Genomic DNA, 21,381 nt, shown 5'->3' with positions numbered 1-21,381 from the left:
CGCTGCCTCCCCAGGTGTGCAGAGATGATTATCAGCATGGACAGCAACCAGATTCACAGCAAGGACCCTCGCTATGGAGCCAGCCCACTCCACTGGGCCAAGAATGCAGAGGTAGGCAGGGCAGCCCTGGGGGGGGGGGCAGGGCAGGCCCAGAGGAGACTCCAGGAGGAAGATAGTGGCACCTGGGACAGGTCTCACAAGCCCAGGAAGAGCTGAGGTCCTACCTCTCTGTCCTGCTGCTCTCTGGCTGTGCCTTGATTTCTTTATCTGTGACTGCAGGCCCTGGCTTTAGAGGTATTGGGAAGTTAGCAAGACCATGGGAAATTGTGCCTTATTGGAAGAAGGTGGCAATATTGATATGGCCACTGGGCATACATAGGCTGAGGTCTCCTGAAGCCCCTCGGTGGCTCTGTCCTCCTGAGAGGATGTTCAGGTAGCCCAGCTTAGCAACACACACGCCACCAACACCCTGGCTGCACTTACATGTGACGGGCAAGAGGGTGAGGCCTCCACCTCTGTGGGACAGCAGCTTATTCATGTGTTCCTCCACTGCAACATCCGTGAGGTGTGACATGTGAGGGCTGGGGTGCAGGGGCCGAGGTGGCTGAGCCAGGCTGCAGGAGTGCTGCTGGGACTCTGGGCTCTGCACCGTCCTCGCCGCTGGCTCAGTTCAAAGTGAGCTTGGATACGGTGAAAGACCCTGGAACACACTCCATGGATGACCTCAGGGGTCGGTGATGTGGGACAGGGCCTGGAGAAGTCTTTGTGGCTCTTGAAAAGGGCCAAGCTTCTAGATCAATCTGCACTTAATTGTCACCCAGTTCCTGGGGTGCTGGTGCATGGTGGTTAAGGTCTAGGGTCATGCCCAGAACTGGGGCCGCCTCTGGACTTGTCTTCGCTGATACTAGAGGACTGTTCAGGGACGCTGCGCCCTGAGTGCCCGCCTGGTCTGTGTCCCCAGATGGCCCGAATGCTGTTGAAGCGGGGCTGTGACGTGGACAGCACAAGCGCCTCAGGGAACACAGCCCTGCACGTGGCGGTGATGCGCAACCGCTTTGACTGTGTCATGGCACTGCTGACCTACGGAGCTAATGCCGGGGCCCGCGGAGAGCACGGGAACACGCCACTGCACCTCGCCATGTCGGTGAGCCTGCCGCCACACTGCCTCCTCCCTTGTGCTGGCCCTGCAGCTCTCCAGCTGCGCCATGGTGGGGTGTGTGAGCTCAGGTCACTGTCGCTTCCTCAGCTGCTGCATCAGACGTGCCTTCTCCCTGAGCCCAGTGTACATGGCGCAGCGCTGGGTTGTTAGGGGACACCACCAGCCCTTAAAACTTCTGTGGTGTAACGAGACAGCAGTCTGATCTTAGTTAGCCATCTAGTCCCAGATGGGCGTACAGGAGGGACCCTGAGACTGAAGGAAGCAGGCAGCCAGAAGAAAGACCCGTGGGACTGCAGAGGGGTGCTCTGGAGTTCGCCTGTGAGGCGCCAGTCTTCAAGCAACATTCTTTGGCAGGCAGGAGGCCCTGCATGTGTGGGTGGGGTCTGGTGATATTGCTTATTTGTTCGCCTTCCATTCCCAACAGAAAGATAACATGGAGATGGTCAAAGCCCTCATTGTATTTGGGGCAGAAGTGGACACCCCAAACGACTTCGGGGAGACTCCTGCATTGATAGCCTCCAAGATCAGCAAGCGTATGTACTCTGCAATCTGGTACCAGAGTTTTAGGGAGGGCCTAGAGTCAGAGGAAGGAAGTCCCGGCTGTAGATGTCACGCTGGCCCAGCTGCTCCAGCTGCACGGCCAGGAACATATACAGCTCATGAGGAGGGAGCCTTCCCCCCAAAGACGGGCTCTGTACAGAGGACGCAGGCCCAGTGTGGGCTGGCTGAGCACGGCCCTCCAGGTGAAGGTGGGCAGGGACCAGGTCTGCAGCAGCAGAGTACACACAGGCTCACTGCATGGCCGTGCATGCCCACACATGCCCGTGCTTCACACATGCTGGGGGCATGCGTAGCCTTGCATGCACACTGATGCCCGTCCACTGTGCTTGGCTTCAGAGTCACAGGAGGTGGCTCTTCTTCAGAAGCCCAGACTGCCTCTGGAGAGCTTGAAGGAGTGTGGGGTTATCGTGGGCGGGACCCCTTTTCCCAGCAGAGAGCTCAGCCTCACCTCCACTTAAACAACCTAAGTGGGCCCCTCTCCTCTCTCCCTTCCCCTTCCCTTTTCCCTCTTCTCTTCTCCCTCCTTCTTTCCTTTCCTCCCCTCTCCTCCTTCCTCTTCCCTTCTCCCTCTTCTCTTCCCCTCCCTCCTTTTGCCTCCCTTCTCCCTTCTCCCTCCTCCTCCCTTCCCTTCCTCTCCCTTCTCGCTTCTCCTTTCTCTATCCTCCTCCCTTTCTTTCCCCACCCTTCCCCTCCCTTCCCCTCCCTTCTCCAGCTGTGCTTAGCCGCCCTGGGTTCAGAGCCAGCTCTACAGAAAAGATAGAAGCCCACGGTGGATGCCAGCAAAGGCGCTGTTGCTGGGCATGGCATCCTCCCCTGCCCCCCTCTGTACCGTAGGGTTAGTGCCATTGGCTGCCTCATCTTCTGACACGCCCAAAGGGACAGTGGTTTTTTGTTTGTTTGTTTTTTTTGAGATTTATTTATATATATATGAGTACAGTATTGCCATCTTCGGACACACCAGAAGAGGGCATCAGATCCCAGTACACATGGGTGCGAGCCACCATGTGGTTGCTGGGAATTGAACTCAGGTCCTCTGGAAGAGCAGTCAGTACTCTTAACTGCTGAGCCATCTCTCCAGCCGCCCCCGCTTTTGTCATTTTTGAGAGCTGCCAACCATGAGTTAGGAGCTTTGCATCACAGCTGGTAAGAAGGAAAGACAGGATCTCCACGGTAACTGACCTGTGACTCTGGCCTCCTCCTGCCCTATCCCCAGTCCTCATCAGGGTAGTTACCCCACACAGCCAGGTCACCTGCTAGATAGGGACCATGTGCAAGGAGGGCCTCACTTGATGTTGACACCGTGTCTGCCCTGTGCCATCTCTCCTTCCCAAACCCTGACAAGTGATTACCAGGAAGGCGCTCTTGACTCTGCTGAAAACGGTGGGGGCCGACTACCACTTCCCACTCATCCAAGGGGTCTCCACGGAGCAGAGCTCTGCCACCGCACCTCACCCCTTCTTCTCTCTGGACAGGACGCAGCCCCCAACGATCAGCTTAAACAACCTAGGTAGGCTCCTGCTTTCCCTCACTCCACCCCAGCCGTGTCTGGGCCTGAATCCCAGCAGCCCCCACTGACAGGATCAGGGCTTGATAGCTGCAGTAGTTGAAGGGAGGAGAGCCAAGTGTTACTAGCCAGAGTAGGCAAGACCCACTGATCCCTGATGCCTACCAGGTCACTGGGTGAGGTCCCAGAGTCCGCCATCCCTGAGAGACATGCTCAGGATGGCCATTTCCCATGATACCTCTCAGGTGAGCACTGTCCCAGCCCCTGCTTCCCTGAGAGGAAGGTGAGTGGTGAGGAGGTGCTGCCTGGCTCCCGACTTTAACTCTCACAAGGTTTGGCTCTGTCTAACGCGAGACTGTCTCACTAATGCCCCCTGCTGGCTCCTTCAGTTTCCTACAGGCTTTTGAGGTGACCAAGCAGCCAACATTTGTCCCTGTGTGTCACTAATGCTCTTAGAGATAGTTCCAGAGTAGATGGGGACCCTGCTCAGGCCCTTCTGTGTCCTGGCCCACTCAGGGACCTAGGATGCTTGGAAGTTAGCGTCCCTAAACTGAATGAGTCTTAGCCAGCCTCTCTGAGGAGGTAGAGACCCCAAGCCCAGCCCCTCCTGCCAAGCCAACCTAGCCAGGACCGAGAAGCTAAACTCCCCCAGCACACCACCTTTCTCTCTCCATTTTACAGGCAGGCAGTCACTCAAACCAGGCTGGATGGTAGGCCTGGGTGCGGCGGTGAATGGGTAATGCCTAAGGAACCGCTGAGCCTGCCTTGTCCACTGTAGCTCTAGTCCCCGCCCCACCCCTTCTCAAGCTGCACACCAAGCTAGGCGCCTTCCCACACCCGTCTGTCCCTAGCACCATCAGCTGCCTTGCTGGTCAGTTTCCTGCATGTGTGCCTTGTCTGCTCTGTGGCATGTGCCTGCTGAGGGAGCCGCTGCTGCCACCTGCCTGCCTTGCTGCCTCTAGTCTCTGCACCATGGCCATCAACCCAGCTATGCAGGGGCGGGGTGGGGCCGTAGTACACAGAGGAAGATTAGACCAGATGGGGCAGATGGGTGGATATGAGCCCAGAGGCATGGAGGGAGTCTCTGGGACAAGGACAAGGGTGCTCTGAGGGATGTGTGACTGGGATGTTTCCCTTTATCCGTGGGGTTTGGCCCTGAGTAGTGTCCTCATTAATAAAGTCCTTTTGGGGCCTGTGGACTGTGGTCAAGGCATGTGTGGTAGCCATTAGCAGCATGGCTCTACAGAGCACAGGACCCAGCTGGGAGGTCCTGCAGGGTCACAGAAAGGGGATGTGTGGGTATCTGAGAGCTAGCTAGGTAAGTGGGGAGCCCTTCCCAACACAGTTGTCTCCCTCCTCGTCCCAGCTCCGCTTTGCCTAGCAGGCCTGTGATACCCTGGTTCAGGGTTACCCTGGGGCTGGAGGGAGCTGGGGGGCAGTGGAGAGTGGGGTCAGCCACGGGTAGAACCCAGCCATGAGGAGATGCACCCCACGGTGCGACACAGTTCTGTTTCTCTAAAGACCCATGGGGTCTTAGGGAGAGAGCTGCTAAGCTCAGCATGCCCTGCCTTCTTCCCACAGAGCTTCAGGACCTCATGCCCATCTCTCGAGCCCGGAAGCCAGCATTTATCCTGAGCTCCATGAGGGACGAGAAGCGAAGGTAAGTGGGGTGAGGGCCAGGCCGGTGTGTGAGACCTGAGGCACCCTCAGTGGGCTTGTCCCTCATCCCCACTGTGTGCTGGGAGCTCCTCTCCTGGCTGTATCCAACCATGGTAGAGACCCATTCTTTGGACCTGGTGACAGCTCCCTAGTAGATGCTGTCCCCTCTGGAGACCAGCACAGGGCCATGCCGCTGAGATGGGGTGGGTCTTATGGTAGTGTAGTCCTGTTATCTTTCCCTTAACTTTGCGATTTGTGGGGAGGTAGCCTGGACGCCTTCTGGAGAGCGCTGTCTGCAGCTGCTTCTCTCCACTGCTGGTTTCCTTACCCGCCTGCCTCCCTCACAGTCACTGCTTCCCAGTGGTACAGGAGCTGGGCCTGGGAGATAGGGCAGAGTGATAGAGACTGCATCCTCTCACAGTCACCAGATCCTACCAGGACAAACACCAACATACGTCCTGTACTCTGGGACCAACCCCTGCCTTCATTAAGAGAAAATGCTGAGATAGATACACACACGCACACGCACACACAATATCTGTATATCTGTATTATGGTTTCGGTAAACCTCTTACTCTGCCTCTGCTTTGGACATGGTGTTACAACATACATGAAGAAAATGAACAGAAGTCGGGAGATATGCAGGTGTGGGTTCGGCTGTGAACCGGAGTTACCAGAACTGGCAAAGAATTCTCTCCTGGTGCTAAGGGCCAGGACTCACTCCCAGCATGGTATTAATAATCCTGTCGGAATCCTAATTCCTAGGCCCCAGAACCTTTGAACACTTCCAAGTCTTGCTCCTGAGGTGCAGGCCCTGGCGAGTGCTGCCCAGCGTGCCCAGTGGCCCAAGAGAAGTCACCCTGGTCACCAGCCAAGCTACTGCTCCTGTGGCCCTGAAGCCTTGCTTGGAGGTGTCAGTCTCTGGGGCCACAGTCCCCCTAGTTCCATGGTCACTGCTCACCTATGCCCTGGAAACACACCTAGGCCTTGAGTGTCCTGGCTCTTGCTTCCACAGCGCCTCCTGCGACCTTACAGCATTTCATATGTGCACAAACCTCCACAGAGGCCCAGGCAGAGCAGCTGGGCCCCAGGCTCTCCACCTCGCCCCCTCCTTCCTTTCCCTTTGCACATCTGAAGCTAGCCTGCTAGAAGGCTCGGCGGCACAGGCTCTGTCGCCTGCCTGCCGTGTATAGCTCGGGATGTGGGTGGAGAGAGAGCCGCCATGAGACCCTAAGCTCAGGGGACATGGGTGGAGAGAGAGAGGTGCCCTGACCTCTTGGCCCGTTGCTGTCTTCGCTGTAGCCATGACCACCTGCTGTGTCTGGACGGAGGGGGCGTGAAGGGCCTGGTCATCATCCAGCTCCTCATCGCCATCGAGAAGGCCTCGGGCGTGGCCACCAAGGACCTCTTTGACTGGGTGGCAGGAACCAGCACAGGCGGCATCCTGGCCCTGGCCATTCTGCACAGTGAGCACAGCCTCTGGGGCATGGTGGGATGGGCAGGGCTGGCCGGCTGCCCTGACACAGCAGGGTACAGAGGCAGTTTAGGAGGGTGTTATGTGTCCGCGGTCTTCATCCACCTCCTCACACTCCTGAAAGGCAGCGCCACAGACCCTGCTGGCTGCTGCTAGTAGAAAGGCCTCTGGTGGGTGGAATGGCCGTTTGTGGGGTAATAAGGCAGTCAGAGGATGCCAGAGCCATGGACACACCTGCGGGAGTCCCAGGCCGTCACCTCAGGCACCAAGCTGCCTCCGTTCATGTCACCTTGCAGGCGTGCAGGCACTTGGCTAAGAGACTGCCAGAGGGAGGGCCAGCGTTGCCATTCAGGTGGCCTGGCATCTCCCTGAGGAGTGACTGAGCTGTGTGTTGCTGGCTGACTGCACATTCCTGGAGTTGGGCTCAGCTGCATACAGTGGGCCTGTCCTACGTCTCCACCTCCCCTAGTGGCACCCTGCCTGGCTGTAGGCCACATTCCGTGTTTTATAGAGTATCTGCTGAAATCTGGATTCTGTGACCCAGAGCCCTGGAGACACCAGAGGAGGGCACCTCCCTCCACCCTCGCGTAGGCACCCAGAGAGCTCGCTCATGGGCTCTAGACCGAGGGTGCTAAGCTGAGGCACAGTGGCAGAATGCTCCTTCTGAGAAGTGCACAGCCTTCTGGGCATCTGCTGGGCCCTGGGCCGAGGCTGTGGGGTCAGGCTAGGGGCTTTCAGGAATATGGGCACAGCCAGCCCTTGGAGCTGTCAGGAGCCACTCCCGTAGGGCTCTGGAAGAGTCTTCTCTCCCACTGACACCCGCAGGGACGTTGGTCCTTAGCAGTGGTCAACTGTCAAATGGCTCGTTTGTGTGACAGTTGTCACCCTAGTTGTGTAGGGTGAGCACATGGGAGTCTGAGGGCCAGAGAGGATGGCACTGGACATCAGAGCAGAGCCAGGGCTGGCTCGGAGTCGGCTCCGCTCTCCCCGAGTCCCTTCCAGCCTCCTGTGAGAGAACTATCTCAGGACCTGCTCTGCCCACAGGGTTGGGGTGTGCTTCCTGCAGAGTGCACAGAGGTCCCCGCCCATCTTCAGATGGGAAGGGCGGCAGGAGAGGGAGGAGCTGCCCAGTGCAGCCTCACAGGCACAGGTCCCGCTTCAGCAGGCCTGTCGCTCACACACCCGCCCCAGGGAACATACAAGATGGAGGGGCCTCTCCTCCCACAGCCTGTCTGGCCTGTAAGCTGGGAGGACAGTGCTGTTTTTCTTTTATGAGGACAGGGAGCTGGGACCATCTTTTGTACAATTTTATGTCTTCAAGGCCCTTTTTAGTAATACAAGATTAGGTAGAGACTCCTGAAGGGGCTTTCTGCCCATATGGGCAGGTTTCGTCGGAGGGCCATTATCCCCTTGGCAGATGTACCCTTCCTCCACCACCTGCTGTGAGTGCTTGCCCACACTTTCTGGAGCTTGTAGGTACTTAGCATGGTGTCCTGGGGGCCCTCCCAATCCTCATCTCTTTTTCCTAGGTAAATCCATGGCTTATATGCGAGGCGTGTACTTCCGTATGAAGGACGAGGTGTTTCGGGGCTCACGGCCCTATGAGTCTGGGCCCCTGGAGGAGTTCCTGAAGAGGGAGTTCGGGGAGCACACCAAGATGACAGATGTCAAAAAGCCAAAGTAAGCCATACTCCCTCCTCCTGCTCCACCCAAATCTGGGGAGCAAGACAGCATCTCATCCCGTTTAAATGAGGGGCTCCTCCTGAGAACATGGGGGACTGTCTGCATGCATGAGAGGAGGGGCTGGGAGAGCTGGAGCCTGGGACTTTCTGGAGAAAGCGGGGCCTCCTTTCTCTAGATGGGCAGCCTTGGCAGGCCTACTGGGCCCCTGCCTTTCATGGGATATTGTCATCTGGTTTACAGACTGTACTCATGGACACCGTGGGGCTAAGGGCAAGTCACATGAGCAAGAATGGGAGGCCAGTACTCAAGACATGGTCCAGGATGGAGCAGGCTGTCCCAGCCTCCAGATGGAGCTAGAAAGGGTGTGACTCAGAGGAGGGGACTTTGGTCACATGCTCAGAACCACTGCAGCTGGAGGATAGAGTAGGACAGACCTCTACCAAACAAACTTACAGGGAACAGAAAAACCCCTTCCTCTAGTAACTTTAAATATAAATGGCCAAAAAACATCTCTAAAATCATGCAGACTGATGGACGGATCAAAACATAAGGACAAGCCAGACAGAGAACCAAGGTCCAAATTTCCACCATGTGCTGATTCTTAGGCTTAGCTCTTTGTGCTTGTAATTCCTGGCTCATTCAGTTATTCAGACCTTGAGCACAGAGCCCTCCTATGCACCGTGTGAGAGGAGTGCACATGCTTGGCCAGGCCCCAGCCAATAGCTGGCCTAGCTTAATACTGCTGCATAGCATGGCCTACTCCATGCCATGGCCAGAACCAGCATCTCTGCTGGACCAGGGCTGCAGTGCCCTGAAGACACCTTTTAATCTGTTTTAAGTTTAGAAGATCCATCTTAAATATGAGAGTGGAACACTGAAGTCTCCACTGTTATCATCTCAGGACCTATCTAGCATTTGTTTTATGCAACTGAGGGCGCTAAGATTTGACTGATGATACTAACAATTGTATCTTCATGATGAACTGCTCCTCATATTAATGTGTAGTGTCTCTTCTTATCACGTCTACTTAGTTCTTGTTTGGTTTCCTTTGTTGATAGAAGGATGACAACCCCTGCTGATTCACACATCCATTTTCTCAGCAGTTTGTTTCCCATCCTTTGATAGTAAGTTTTGGAGTATCTTTACTGGCTAAGTTGGTTTCTTGGTGATAGCATATAGTTGGCTCCTGTTTTGTTTTGGTTTTTTTGTTTGTTTGTTTGTTTGTTTGTTTCTTGAGACAGGGCAGTCCTAGAACTCACTCTGTAGACCGGGTTGGCCTCAAACACAGAGATCTGCTTGCCCTGCCTGCCAAGTGCTGGGAGTAAAGGTGTGCGCCACAACACCTAGCTGGTCCTTGTTGTTTAATCCCGCCCATCAGTCTGTACAATTCCAGTGATGTTCTGGGGCCACTTACGGTTACGGTTACTATAGAAGGGGTTTTGCTGTTTCCTGTAAGTTTCTCTGGTGGTGGTCTGTCCATCTGGATTACTGCTATTTCTTTTCCTTCCCTGCATCAGTTCTGAGGGTCTGCCGAGTTGTGCTGTTGGGCACAGCAGTTTCTTTCCCAAGTCTAGTGTGTTTATTTGTAATGAGGCCACCTTTCATCTTCTAATATGAAAGATGAGGATGTCCCCTCTCCTGTCCCCTCTCCTACAGCAACTAGACAAGAGAAAGACATAAAAGAAAAAACAATAGGAAGTCATACTATCCCTATTGATAGACAACACAATTCTTTTCTTTTTTTTTTTTTCCGAGACAGGGTTTCGCTGTGTTGCCCTGGCTGTCCTGGAAAACTCACTCTGTAGACCAGGCTGGCCTGGAACTCAGAAATCCACCTGCCTCTGCCTCTCAAGTGTTGGGATTAAAGGCGTGTGCCACCACTGCCCGGCAAAATTATATTTCTTAAATACCACCCACATCTAGATTAGAAAGGGTTTTTTATTTTGTTTTTGAGGGTTTTGTTTTGTTTTGGTTTTATTTTGTTTTGTTTTGTTTTCTTCAAGGAAGGGTTTCTCTGTGTAGTCTTGGCTGTCCTGGAACTCACTCTGTAGACCAGGCTGGCCTCAAACTCAGAAATCCGCCTGCCTCTGCCTCCCAAGTGCTGGGATTAAAGGCGTGCGCCACCACCGCCCACACAATTCTTAAAAGACCCCACTGAGTCCACTAGCAAGAGAACTCTTTGACCCAATAAACGCAGTAAAGTTACAAGATACAAAATCAATTAAAATTCGTAGCCTTTACGAACAATGTGATCTCACCGAAAGAAATTAGGAGAAATGTTCCATCCAGAATAACTCCAAAGAAATCAAGTATTTAGGAATATATCTAATCAAAGAAGTGAAAGAGGTTTACAATGAAAATTTCAAGATACCGAAAAAGGAAAGCACAGGCTATAGTAGGTGGAGGAAGACATTGCGCTCTTGAACTGGGAGAGCTCATCTGTGAAAAGATCCAGACCACCAAACTTAACTTATAAACTTAATGTAAGACCTCTCAAAATTCCAGAATCATATTTGACAGGCTTAGAAAATACAGTATGAGAATTTGTCAGGAGTCACAGAAGACCACAAATAGTCACAGCAGTTGTAGGGAATGAGGACCCTGCTGGAGGCTGGACAGGGCCTGAAAAGTGGTATAGAGCCAAGTGACAAAGGCAGCCTGGTGTGCTGTAGTCAGCAGGAGGCCGGTGGAGCAGATCAGAGGACCCAGAGACAAAGTTTTGACAAAGGTGGCAAAAACATATATTGGGAAAAAAAAAAAAAAGATGGCCCATCAACAAGTGGTCCTGGGAAAGTGGACAGCCACCTGCAAGATGAAGTTAGATTCGTATCTTTCATCTTGTACAAAATCCATTCAAGGCAGACCAAATACCTTCACTTAAAACTTGAAATACTGAATCTTCTGGCAGAAAACACAGGGGATACCCTTCAAGATACTGGGATGGGTAAGAACTTTCTGAATAGAATACCAGCAGCACAGGAACTAGCCCCAAGTGTCAGCAGATGGGACTGCATTTAAATAGAGTTTCTGTACAGTGGAGAGAGCAGCCAGTCCTCAGGATGGAAGAGAACCTTTACCTGCTGTCTTAGTTTCTCATCCGTGGTGAGGAGACACAGGCAACTCATAACAGAAAGCATTTAATTGGGGCTTGTCTATATCTCGAGAGGGTGCAGTCTATGACCATCATGGCGGGAAGCCTGGGGGCAGGCAGGCAGGCAGGCAGGCAGGCATGGTGCTAGAGCAGCAGCTGAGAGCTGACATCTAATCCGCAGGAAAAAGAGTGAGGGATGAAACTCAGCATGGCCTTTTGGACTCTCAGAGCCCTTCCCACCCCAGTGACACACCTCCTCTAGCAAGACCACGCCCCCTAATCCTTTCTAAATAGTCTACCACCTGGGGACCAGGATTTAAATATCCGAGCCTCAGAGGCCTAGCTCATTCAGATCACCTCAGCCCCTAGGCAGGCAGTTCTCACCTGGAGGTCAGAGGTCAGCTCTACACAGCCATTTCTCTCCCGCCTCTGTGGGTCGCAGGGATGGAGCTCAGGTTGCCAGGCTCACAGGACAAGCACAGTTTACCAGCCCCACTGGTAGGTGTTTGGTGCACAGTAATACATTCATTTAAATTAACTTGTAAGCCTGGTTTAGTTGGCCACTTTGACGTGCAAATCTAATGCTTAACTATGCTGTCCCAATGCCCGACAGCGTCAGTCACCCTTCAGCCACTGGTAGATTTGGGGTAAAACACCATCCTTTTTGTCTGGCCTTTCTTCCTTCCTTCCTTCCTTCCTTCCTTCCTTCCCTTTCTCTTTCTATCTTTTGGCTTCATCTTCCCCTCTTCCCCCATGGTTTGGAAACCTGGTGCTGGGAGTTGAACTAGATCGTCGTGCATAGTAGGCAAGCACTCTACTGATGAGCTACGCCATTTTTTCTGTATTTTAAAGCCATCTTTAAAACAAAACAAAACACAGGACCAATATTTCTAAAAATTTGAAGTTATCTGGTGTGACAAAGCAGGCTTGAAAACTCTGACTTTAGAAGCCCTGAGTTTTAGTGTTTGCCGATTTTCCTGAAGACTCCCACTATGGCCCATTTGAGGCTGCCAACGGTTTAACCAGCTTGCACACTCTGACAATTTTGCTTTTTGTAAAGAAGATTCATTTTTCGTATTTGAGTGTATGTGTTGCTGCGCCGCTGAGTGAGCATGTGCACAGGGGTCCCAGCATGCATTGCGGCTAGAGCGGTCGCATCTCCTGGAGCTAGATCTGCAGTGTGAACTCTCCACGTGGCATCAGGGAACCAGTCAGGTGTCTATAAGAACAGCAACTGCTCGTGGCCACTGAGCTGTCTCTCCAACCCTAATTTGAAGTAATTCCTGTAAGTCTTCATGAGCGGACTATCCAGCCCACCACTGTGTGTGTGCATATGTATGTGTGTGCATGTGTGTACATGTGTGTCTTCAAGCAGACATATGTGTATACATGTGTCTGCTTATATGTACATATATGTGTGCCTGTGTGTACTTGTATGCATACATGTGTGTGCCTGTATGTACATGCACATGTGTACCATTTCCTTTGAATTCCATTCCATGCAGAGACGGAAGTCCTCTCAGACCTCCACCTCTGATCATTTCTTCTGCCTGAGAATAGTCTCTGGACTTTTTCAGGGAGGTCTGCTGATGGTAAATCTCCCACCAGAAAAACTGTTTAAAAGTAAGTTTGCTTTACATCTTTATTCAAAAAGAGTTGTATTTTACACTTAATCTTTCTGGCTATCCAATTGTAACATGGTGATTTTCTGGGGACATGTGATGCCGTTTGGCTGCCTGGTAACACGTGTCGTTACGTCATAATCCCAGTCTGTACCGGGTCTCTTGTGTCTGGATTCTGCTTGTCTGCTTGCTGGCGGGCTTTGCATCAGACCGCAGCACGTGCAGCCGTGGGTTCTTACGATGCCTGCGTGTGCGCCGGCCAGCGCTGGCTTTGCCTTTGGAGTCCTGAGTCCTCTCCGGCCTTTGTCTCTGCTAGTCCACGCCCATTCCCACCATGTGTGGTTCCTCTGAAAATCAAGCTAAAGCCATATTAAACCCATATCTACCTCCTCCAGATCTTTTAACTTCTCTTGCATTTTCTTTTCTTTTTTTTTTTTAATTTCAATATTTATTTTATTGAGAGGGAGAGAACACATCAGGTCAGAGGTCTTAGGCTTTGTTCTCTCCTTCCACAGCATTGGTTCGTAGGGTTGCACTCAGTGGTCAGGGCTGCTGAGCCCTCTCTTGAATTTCCTACCATTTTCTCTCTCTCTCTCTCTCTCTCTCTCTCTCTCTCTCTCTCTCTCTGACAGTCCTGGCTGTCCTGGAACTCGCTCTGTAGACCAGGCTGGCCTCACACTCAGAGATCTGTGGGCCTCTGCCTCCTGAGTGCTGGGATAAAGGTGGGCACGATTATGGCTGGCTTTGTACTGTCTCATCTCTTTATGTTGCAGTCTGAATAATTTCCTACCTGTTTTCCATTCTATTAATTTACAGTGTTGCTTTGCTATTTAACCTATTAGATTGACTTTTTAAAAAATGTATGTATGTGTACATATGGTTGTGTATATTTACACCCCCAAAAGTATCCTTTGGTCTTTGAGGTCATTGCGTATGACCTCCTGTCCCCTGGAAAACATCACGAGGCTTGGGCTGCAGTCACTGCTCAGAGGCACAGCACTTGTGTAGTCCACTCCCAGCATCACAAATACACACATATACCACACATGTGCGTGTGTACACACGCATGCTCGTGCTGTCGCTGAACTCCAGTCCCAGCCCTCGTTGTAGCCACTCCTGCGTGCCTCTCCCTTTTTATATGTTAATTGCATCTGCTGCTCATTGTGAAAATTGCTGCTGCTGTCATTGTGAAAATTGGATTCTTTGAAACTCAGAACAGCTGCCCTTCCTGCAGAGGGCTCTGTGCCTCTGTCCCCTGAACTCTCGCTAGATAGATGTCAGGAAAACCTCAGGACTTTCTCCAGATGATGTGGACAGAACCTAGAAGCTCACAGGTGGGCCGGATAGCAGGACTACACGTCTTCAGGGATATTTTCCCATCTTGTTCTGTCCCAGGACTCTTTTCTCTGTAACCTCCAGGGGTGAGGAAGGTGCAGATTGGGCCTGGAAAGACGGCTCAGGAGTCAAGAGCATTTCCTGGCCTTGTGAAGGACCCAGATTTGATTCCCAGAACCCACATCAGCTCACAACCTTGTATCACGGCAGTCCCTGCAATCTGATGCCCTCTTTTAGTCTCTGCAGACACTGGCAAGTTTTTAAACAAAGGGGCATGTTTGTGTCTGGCCTGTTTTTATCCTGGGAGTAGAAGCCTTCGGAGCCCCAGTATGGACAGAGCCCCCCGCTGGGTCCTCATCTGTGGCGGATATTCTGACCTGTCAGGGGCCCATGCTCTTAAACAATATTTAGTTTTCCATTGTGTATGTGGGTGTGTGCCCACAGATAGCAGCTGTCTTGCTGGTGGACAGCGATGTTCCCGGGCGTCTATCTTAAGAAAGGATGCTGCATCGGTGCTTCTCTGCAGCCTGGCTCTTGCCCTCGCAACCTCCTGGAATCTGAATTTCCAGATTAAGGTTATGGGATAGAAGAAAATATCTGTCAGTAGATAGGACAGAGTTGGCCAAATTCCCTTCCTGAAGCTGCCCAGGTCTATGGAGATGCCTGGCTGAGGCCAGGAGGAGCCCGTTTAGACCAGGGGCCTAGGGCATGAGCCTGCTGAGGAGATGATGGGTGGCTGGACCGGCTCTCCTCCTTTGCTCCTACAGGGTGATGCTGACAGGGACCCTGTCTGACCGACAACCAGCAGAGCTTCACCTATTCCGGAATTATGATGCTCCAGAGGCCGTTCGGGAACCCCGCTTCAACCAAAACATTAACCTGAAGCCGCCAACTCAGCCTGCAGGTCAGAGCTGAGCGTCGTCGTTGTTGTTGTTGTTGTTAATGGCTAGCTGAAGTTGTGGGCAATGGAGAGTCACAGATAGATAAGGCACTGGGTCCCCTCCCCACCCACATCACTACCCTGGTCCCAGTTGGCTAAGGACAGGGGTCATTGGAGTCTGTCAGGCCTCAGAGAATTCAGGGGGAAGGGCCCCTGGAAGTCAGTGACACACAACCTTTCATCAGGATAGCAAGACCCAGCAGCAAGGCCTTGTGGGTCCTGGTTCTAGAGACTTCCTAGTTCCCCTTCTTCTTGTACTCCCCTGCCCACCCTGAGATCTGAAAGGATAGGTCTTACGTCATTGAGCCAGCCCCCTCCCCACCCCTAGACCAGCTGGTATGGCGGGCAGCCCGGAGCAGTGGGGCAGCCCCAACCTATTTCCGGCCCAATGGACGCTTCCTGGATGGCGGGCTGCTGGCCAACAACCCCACACTGGATGCCATGACTGAAATCCACGAGTACAATCAGGACATGATCCGCAAGGTGAGAGAGAGCCTTCTCAGGCCGCGGGCTGGGCGTGAGCATGCACTGCTGATGAGAATAGCTTAGATGAGTGTCCTCACCTGTGCAGTTCTGTGGAGATCATACCTGAGGGGCTGTCTGCTGGGCAGTGCCATGCGCGGGGGATTTCAAGGCCCCATGCATGCTGAGCACAGAGAAGTCTGAGATCAGTGGCCAACACCTGCTAGTTCAGAGACCTCTGTACATACAAGCTGTGTACCTGATGCTACCTAAGGGCTGTGCCCTCATTCCTACTTAAAGATTCCACACAGAGAACAGTCCTGGGTGTGTCGGTCCTGGAGAGCACCCTGCAGAGGCAGGAGAGTGAGGGTCTGTGGGAGAGGGTTGAGAACTGGGGAAGGGCCTCTGAGTTTGGAACTATCCTGAGGCCTCTGGGAGCAAGGCACCCAGGCAGTGGCCCTCACCCGAGTTGTCAGAGTGTCAAGGGAGGTGGAGCAGCACAGTGGGTGGTCTGGCACTGCCTCAGCTTTCTGATCTCCAGCTGGTGACAGTGCCTGTCTTGGTGCCCTGGGGACTTGGGGCACTGTTGCCTGTGCCGTACTTGGAAGGCGTCTGGCCAGGTGTGCACTGCTTGCTGGCGTCCACAGCCCCGGAAGTCCCAGCACGGCCACGGGGAGCTGAGACGCACCCTTGGCAGGCAGGCAGGGCGGGCATTCTGAAGGCGGTCAGGCAGCCTCCGCCTGAGCTGGACTGTTAAGGATGAGGAGCTGGGTTCCCGAGTGGGAGGGGACCCACCAAGGTCACCCAGCCCCTGGCCGCAGAGCCGGTCTAAGGCCACCCTCCCTGGTCAGCTCGGCCTCAGCACCTGCCCCTGCCACGTGGCCCGGCTGGCCCCCTCCATCCTGGCAAATGGTTGTGATGCTCCCAGGGAGCAGCTGCAGGGCCTGGCGGGACTGGAGTGTGGGTGTGGCCCTGCTTCAGGGCCTGGCCTCTGCCCCTCACAGCCTGCGCCAAGTCTTGGCCTCTCTCTGACTCCTGTCCCTAACTTGTGGGACGTCCTCCCTCACCACCCTTTCCTGCTCATCCCAGGGCCAGGGCAACAAGGTGAAGAAACTCTCCATAGTCGTTTCTCTGGGGACAGGAAAGTCCCCTCAAGTGCCTGTAACCTGTGTAGATGTCTTTCGACCCAGCAACCCTTGGGAACTGGCCAAGACTGTTTTTGGAGCCAAGGAACTGGGCAAGATGGTTGTGGACTGTGTGAGTTGGTATCCTTCCCTGGGGTCTCCTCCCTCTGGGTCTCCACTCCTGGCCAAGGCCTCCACATACCACCATGTCCACCCCTGTCAGCCAGCTCTGGGAGACAGTCCAGCCTCGGTCTCTAAGCTGACAGGTCCCACAGTGGAACCCCAGTGTGGATTTCAGGTGTTCTTTGGCCACAGATTCCTTACTGCATGCAGCTATATGGAAGGCCAGGATGCAAATGGACAAAATCTCTAAGAGGGAGGGAGGGGGAGGCCTCTGTCACAGCCCTATGGCTACTCAGTGATCCTGGATGGACTCTGCACAGCTAGGCCAGTCACCGGGGCCCAGTGACTTACGCAGAGTCACTCTGCTAATGAATGCCTACCTGGAGCCCAGAGGGTAGGTAGCAGGGCTCTGTGGCCTGGTCTTACTGAGACTGCTTCCCCCAGTGCACAGATCCAGATGGACGGGCTGTGGACCGTGCCCGGGCCTGGTGCGAGATGGTCGGTATCCAGTACTTTAGGTAAGGTTCAGGCCTAGCCTGACTCCACCCAGGTGAGACCCACCAACCCACTTGTCACCAATAGAGGTCCGTGTCCTACCAGGACCCAGTGAGACTCGTGGACACACTGGCAGCCATTGCTGTGGTCTTCCGTTCCCCAGCCCAAACTCCTGTTCACATCCAGGCTGGTGTGACTCGTTCCGGGTGACCCTCTGCTCCTTTCTCCCACAGACTGAACCCCCAGCTAGGGTCAGACATCATGCTGGACGAGGTCAGTGATGCAGTGCTGGTCAATGCCCTCTGGGAGACCGAGGTCTACATCTACGAGCACCGGGAGGAGTTTCAGAAGCTCGTCCAGCTACTGCTGTCTCCCTGAGTTCCCAGGTCCCACTGGCAGGAGAGGCCAGGCCACCCGGGCACACTGAGGGCCAAGGTGGGCCTGGCATCTCCATGTCCATCTGAGACTAGGGCTCGGAGCACACACCGGTTCCCAGAGGCACCTCTCCTGGTCTATCTGCACTTTACTGCTCTAGGCTGAAAGCCCAGAGTCCCCCCAGCCCTTCCCTGACTATGAAGGACAGCTGATTCCATCACCTCCCCCACATATCAGAGATCAACACTAAGGTGACAGTGAGCCCAGAGGGTCCTCCCAGGCTCCCTGGCCACTGCTGCCCACCCCTTCTACCCACTTCCTGATGTCAGGGACTAGAGAAATGGGGTTCCGCCCCATCCTCGGGTGAAATCCGGCGCCATTCGACTTTGCCCCTCGCACCTGCCAGCCTTTCCACCCTGCCGCCACCCCACCAGGAGCCCGCCTAGCTCCCAAAGGTCAACCCTGTGCACGTGCTCTTCTCTGGAAGGAGAGTGGGTAGGGGCTCAAGGCCACCTCGACTGTGAAATAAACGGGTTTACACTCAAGTTCATCTGTGCAGTGTGCCACTGTGTGAATGTGCTTTGTCCCCAACCCTGCTCCCACAGACATGACCTGACAAAACAGGCCAATAGAAGCAGAGTTAGTGCACAGTGAGGGGGGGTGCTATCTGCCCAGGGGGACCTTTGGGGCCCCAAGAGCTGGGGAGTGAGAGGACGCCAACTGTCACTCTGTGGGACTCCTGTTCCTTGCTGCCATTTGGAGCAACAACTTAGTGGTCAAGTACTTGCCTAGCATGTATGAGATCCTGGCTTCCGTCCCCAGCACAGGGTTGGGGCTGGGGGTAGGTGGGCAGGGTCCCCTCAAGGCGTCAGGTCCCAAGCAGAGATGAGGCCTGTCAGAGCAGACATGCCTTCCAAGTGTGTCTACCTCCAGGGTGCCTCCTTGGCTTGCTCTGGTAGGAGAGTGTGTGTCCCAGACCTGTTGGGTGGGCAGGGCCATATAGGGCAGAGGACAGGATGGGGGCTGCCAGGCATGGGAACTTGAGTAGGAGGCGACCTGGGAAAGGGGCTCATCCACACATGCCCACCAGTCCACGCCCAGAGGGTAAATAATTGAAGGGCAGGTCACAGGAGCCTGCCTGCGTCACAGGATGCCTTCCCCGCAGGGTCTGGTTACGCCCCAGATCACATTGACATCCCCCCGGCTGGTGAATAATTAAGCAGCCACCTCCCCGACTGCACACCATCTGCAGGGTGTGCTACCCTACAGCCGCCTGCTGCCTGCTGCTGCCGCCAGCGGGTCCAGAGCACTGGGCACTGAGCACTCCCAGCCAGGCTGTACTACCTGCCTCCTCAGGGCCAGCACCACCTTCCATTCCATGGCTCCCGAAATGGACCAGTTCTACAGGTCCACCATGGCCATCTACAAGGTGAGCTCGTGGGCCATGGCCGGCATGGAGAAGCCAGGCTGGCTGCCGGATAGAGGGAGAGCCCGGGCTAGCTAAAGTGTAGGTAGGTGTGGGTTTGGGGATCCTCGGGAGTTATGGAGAAGACCCATGCACACACCCTCACCCGTGAGGTAGAAAGTAGCCAGCCTGTTGGACAGATGAGACACTGAGCCCTCAGAGGTTAAACAGCTTGTTCAAGGTCACCAAGGAAGAAGAGGTGCAGCTGGGATTGGAGTCAAGGCCCAGCTTGAAGTGTGGGGGTTACTTCCACTACCCAGAGTGTCCCCCCAGTGGACCACAGCCCAGGGTGGTAACCCAGCCATGTGGTGGACCCCCTTTTTGAGATGTGGGGTAATGTCAACAGGTATCTATTCTGGGGAGGCCTGGACATAGGACAGCTGAGCTGTGCCCAGTGGGGAGGCAGCAGATAGGTGGGCATCATTCAACCAGTGAGACTACGAAAACTCTGAGGTGCGCCATGTCAGGGAGGACCGAACCCCTCTGAGGCAGGTGTGTGGGATAAGCCGGCTGTGAGGGACACCTGGCTTGAGACTGCCTCCCAGAAGATGCCTCTCAGGCCTCTGTAGGAAGCAGCCAGGATTCTAGTAACCCCAAAGATCAGGGTGGCCTCTCAGGGCTAGGTGCTTCTGTCCATCTGTCTGTCTGTCCTTCTTTCCACCACCATGGCTGGCATCCCTTGCCCTTGGGTCCAGAGCATCATGGAGCAGTTTAATCCCGCCCTGGAGAATCTGGTGTACCTGGGCAACAACTACCTCCGGGCCTTCCATGGTGAGTCTACCCTGGTACTCAGCCCCTGCCCTCACTCGGGCTGCAGCCACAACTCAGCATTTCTTACTAGGTGCTGGGCTCACCCTTGCCCCAGGTCCCACAATCCACCCTGGCCCCACACACGCCTAGAGCCAGAGATGCCTTTTCACACAGCCCGCCCTCACCGTGTATCCTGCCCTTAGCTTTACAACAGCACATTTACACACGCTATCATGGGCACACAGGCTTGTAGCCCTCCCCCAGGAGACACAGGAAGGTCTTCCTCTGCAGCAGCCAGGGCATGTGCCCCTTTGTTCTCTGGCAGTGTTGAATGTCACCTAGGGACACCTCTCCCGACTCCATCAAATCTCAGTATCCCCTCCACACAATCAGAGTTGCACAGATTGAGCACTGAGCCCAACCTTTGACCTCTCCTGCAGCTCTGTCCGAGGCGGCTGAGGTATATTTCAGCGCCATCCAGAAGATTGGGGAGCAGGCCCTGCAGAGCTCCACATCACAGATTCTGGGTGAGGTGACTCTGTCCCCTCCAAGCCTCTGCCTACTGTCCCAGCTCTGGGCCCTTCTCTTGTGTTTTACTGTTTTATTTTTGTTATTCTGTTTTTCGAGATAGGGTTTCTCTGTGTAGCCCTGGCTGTGCTGGAACTCTCTGTGTAGACCAGGCTGGCCTCACACTCAGAGTCTGCCAGCCTCTGCCTCCTGAGTGCTGAGATAAAAGGGGTGGGTCACGGGTGGGTCACCCCGGATTAGAGGGGTAGGTCATCCCCACCCAGCTCCCCTGAGTTCCTACTGTCTCCTTAGGCCTCGGGCGTGTGTGGCCAACTCTTGGGTCTCCTAGGACTTCCTACTGTACATGTTACCTTCCTAATGCCTCCACCTCACACAGGCCCAGTGCTGGGAGCCCCATCTCTCATGCTTGCTCCCCAGCTCTTCCCTACCCCTCCCTGTAGATCGGAGTTGCCAAGTCCTGGGTCAGAGAGCCATATGGGAAATCCTTGGACTTTGGTCCCCAATCTAGCCAGGGATATCCCAGCTTGGCTGGCTTCTGCCTGGAGGAAGGCGGGAGGAGCAGGCTCCCCACACTAAAGGCAACCCCTCTTGCCTCCAGGGGAGATCTTGGTTCAGATGTCAGACACCCAGCGGCACTTGAACTCAGACCTGGAAGTGGTGGTGAGTATCAGGCCCCAGGGCCAGAATCACTCCAGCAGATTGGCCGCAGTTCAAGAACAGAGGCCCAGAGGCTGGGAGGTCAGATCAGGTGGTGAAGTGCTTGCTCTGCCTGAGGTCTGATCCCCTGCACTGATGTCGAAGACCAAGCATGGTGGCACAGGCCTAGAATCTCAGCGCTGGGGAGTCAGACGGGAGGATCCTAGACGTGCTGGGCTGATGGTCTTATGAATTATTGTGAGATCCTGTCTTGGAAAAAGACCAGCTGTCTCCCTGTAGCACGCACACGCATGTACATGTGGCCCCAGGTACACACACGTACAAACCTGCACATGCATCATGCATGAGAGAGAGGGGGGGGGACAGAAGCTCCC

The 21,381-nt window shown here is 54.3% G+C and overlaps 1 protein-coding gene across 4 annotated transcripts in view; it reads left to right on the top strand.

The window, feature by feature from the left end:
* Pla2g6 (phospholipase A2 group VI) overlaps positions 1-18,157 on the top strand; it is a 36,484-nt gene extending 18,327 nt beyond the window's left edge. For 3 of the 4 annotated variants that reach the window (XM_052160801.1, XM_052160800.1, XM_052160799.1), the window contains 12 exons: positions 15-111; positions 962-1,144; positions 1,584-1,692; positions 3,063-3,227; positions 4,806-4,884; positions 6,186-6,349; positions 7,887-8,037; positions 14,856-14,992; positions 15,357-15,511; positions 16,580-16,747; positions 17,182-17,255; positions 17,466-18,157. In XM_052160801.1, the coding sequence (XP_052016761.1) occupies positions 15-111; positions 962-1,144; positions 1,584-1,692; positions 3,063-3,227; positions 4,806-4,884; positions 6,186-6,349; positions 7,887-8,037; positions 14,856-14,992; positions 15,357-15,511; positions 16,580-16,747; positions 17,182-17,255; positions 17,466-17,610 (1,627 nt within the window). In that variant the 3' untranslated portion in view covers positions 17,611-18,157. The remainder of the gene's footprint in view (positions 1-14; positions 112-961; positions 1,145-1,583; positions 1,693-3,062; positions 3,228-4,805; positions 4,885-6,185; positions 6,350-7,886; positions 8,038-14,855; positions 14,993-15,356; positions 15,512-16,579; positions 16,748-17,181; positions 17,256-17,465) is intronic. The other variant, XM_052160802.1, reaches the window with a different exon arrangement.
* Positions 18,158-21,381: the final 3,224 nt, after the last annotated feature.

The sequence above is a fragment of the Apodemus sylvaticus genome, chromosome 17 (assembly GCF_947179515.1).
Source record: "Apodemus sylvaticus chromosome 17, mApoSyl1.1, whole genome shotgun sequence".
NCBI classification, from domain to species: Eukaryota; Metazoa; Chordata; class Mammalia; order Rodentia; family Muridae; genus Apodemus; species Apodemus sylvaticus.
This window is presented reverse-complemented; position numbering and strand designations above follow the sequence as displayed.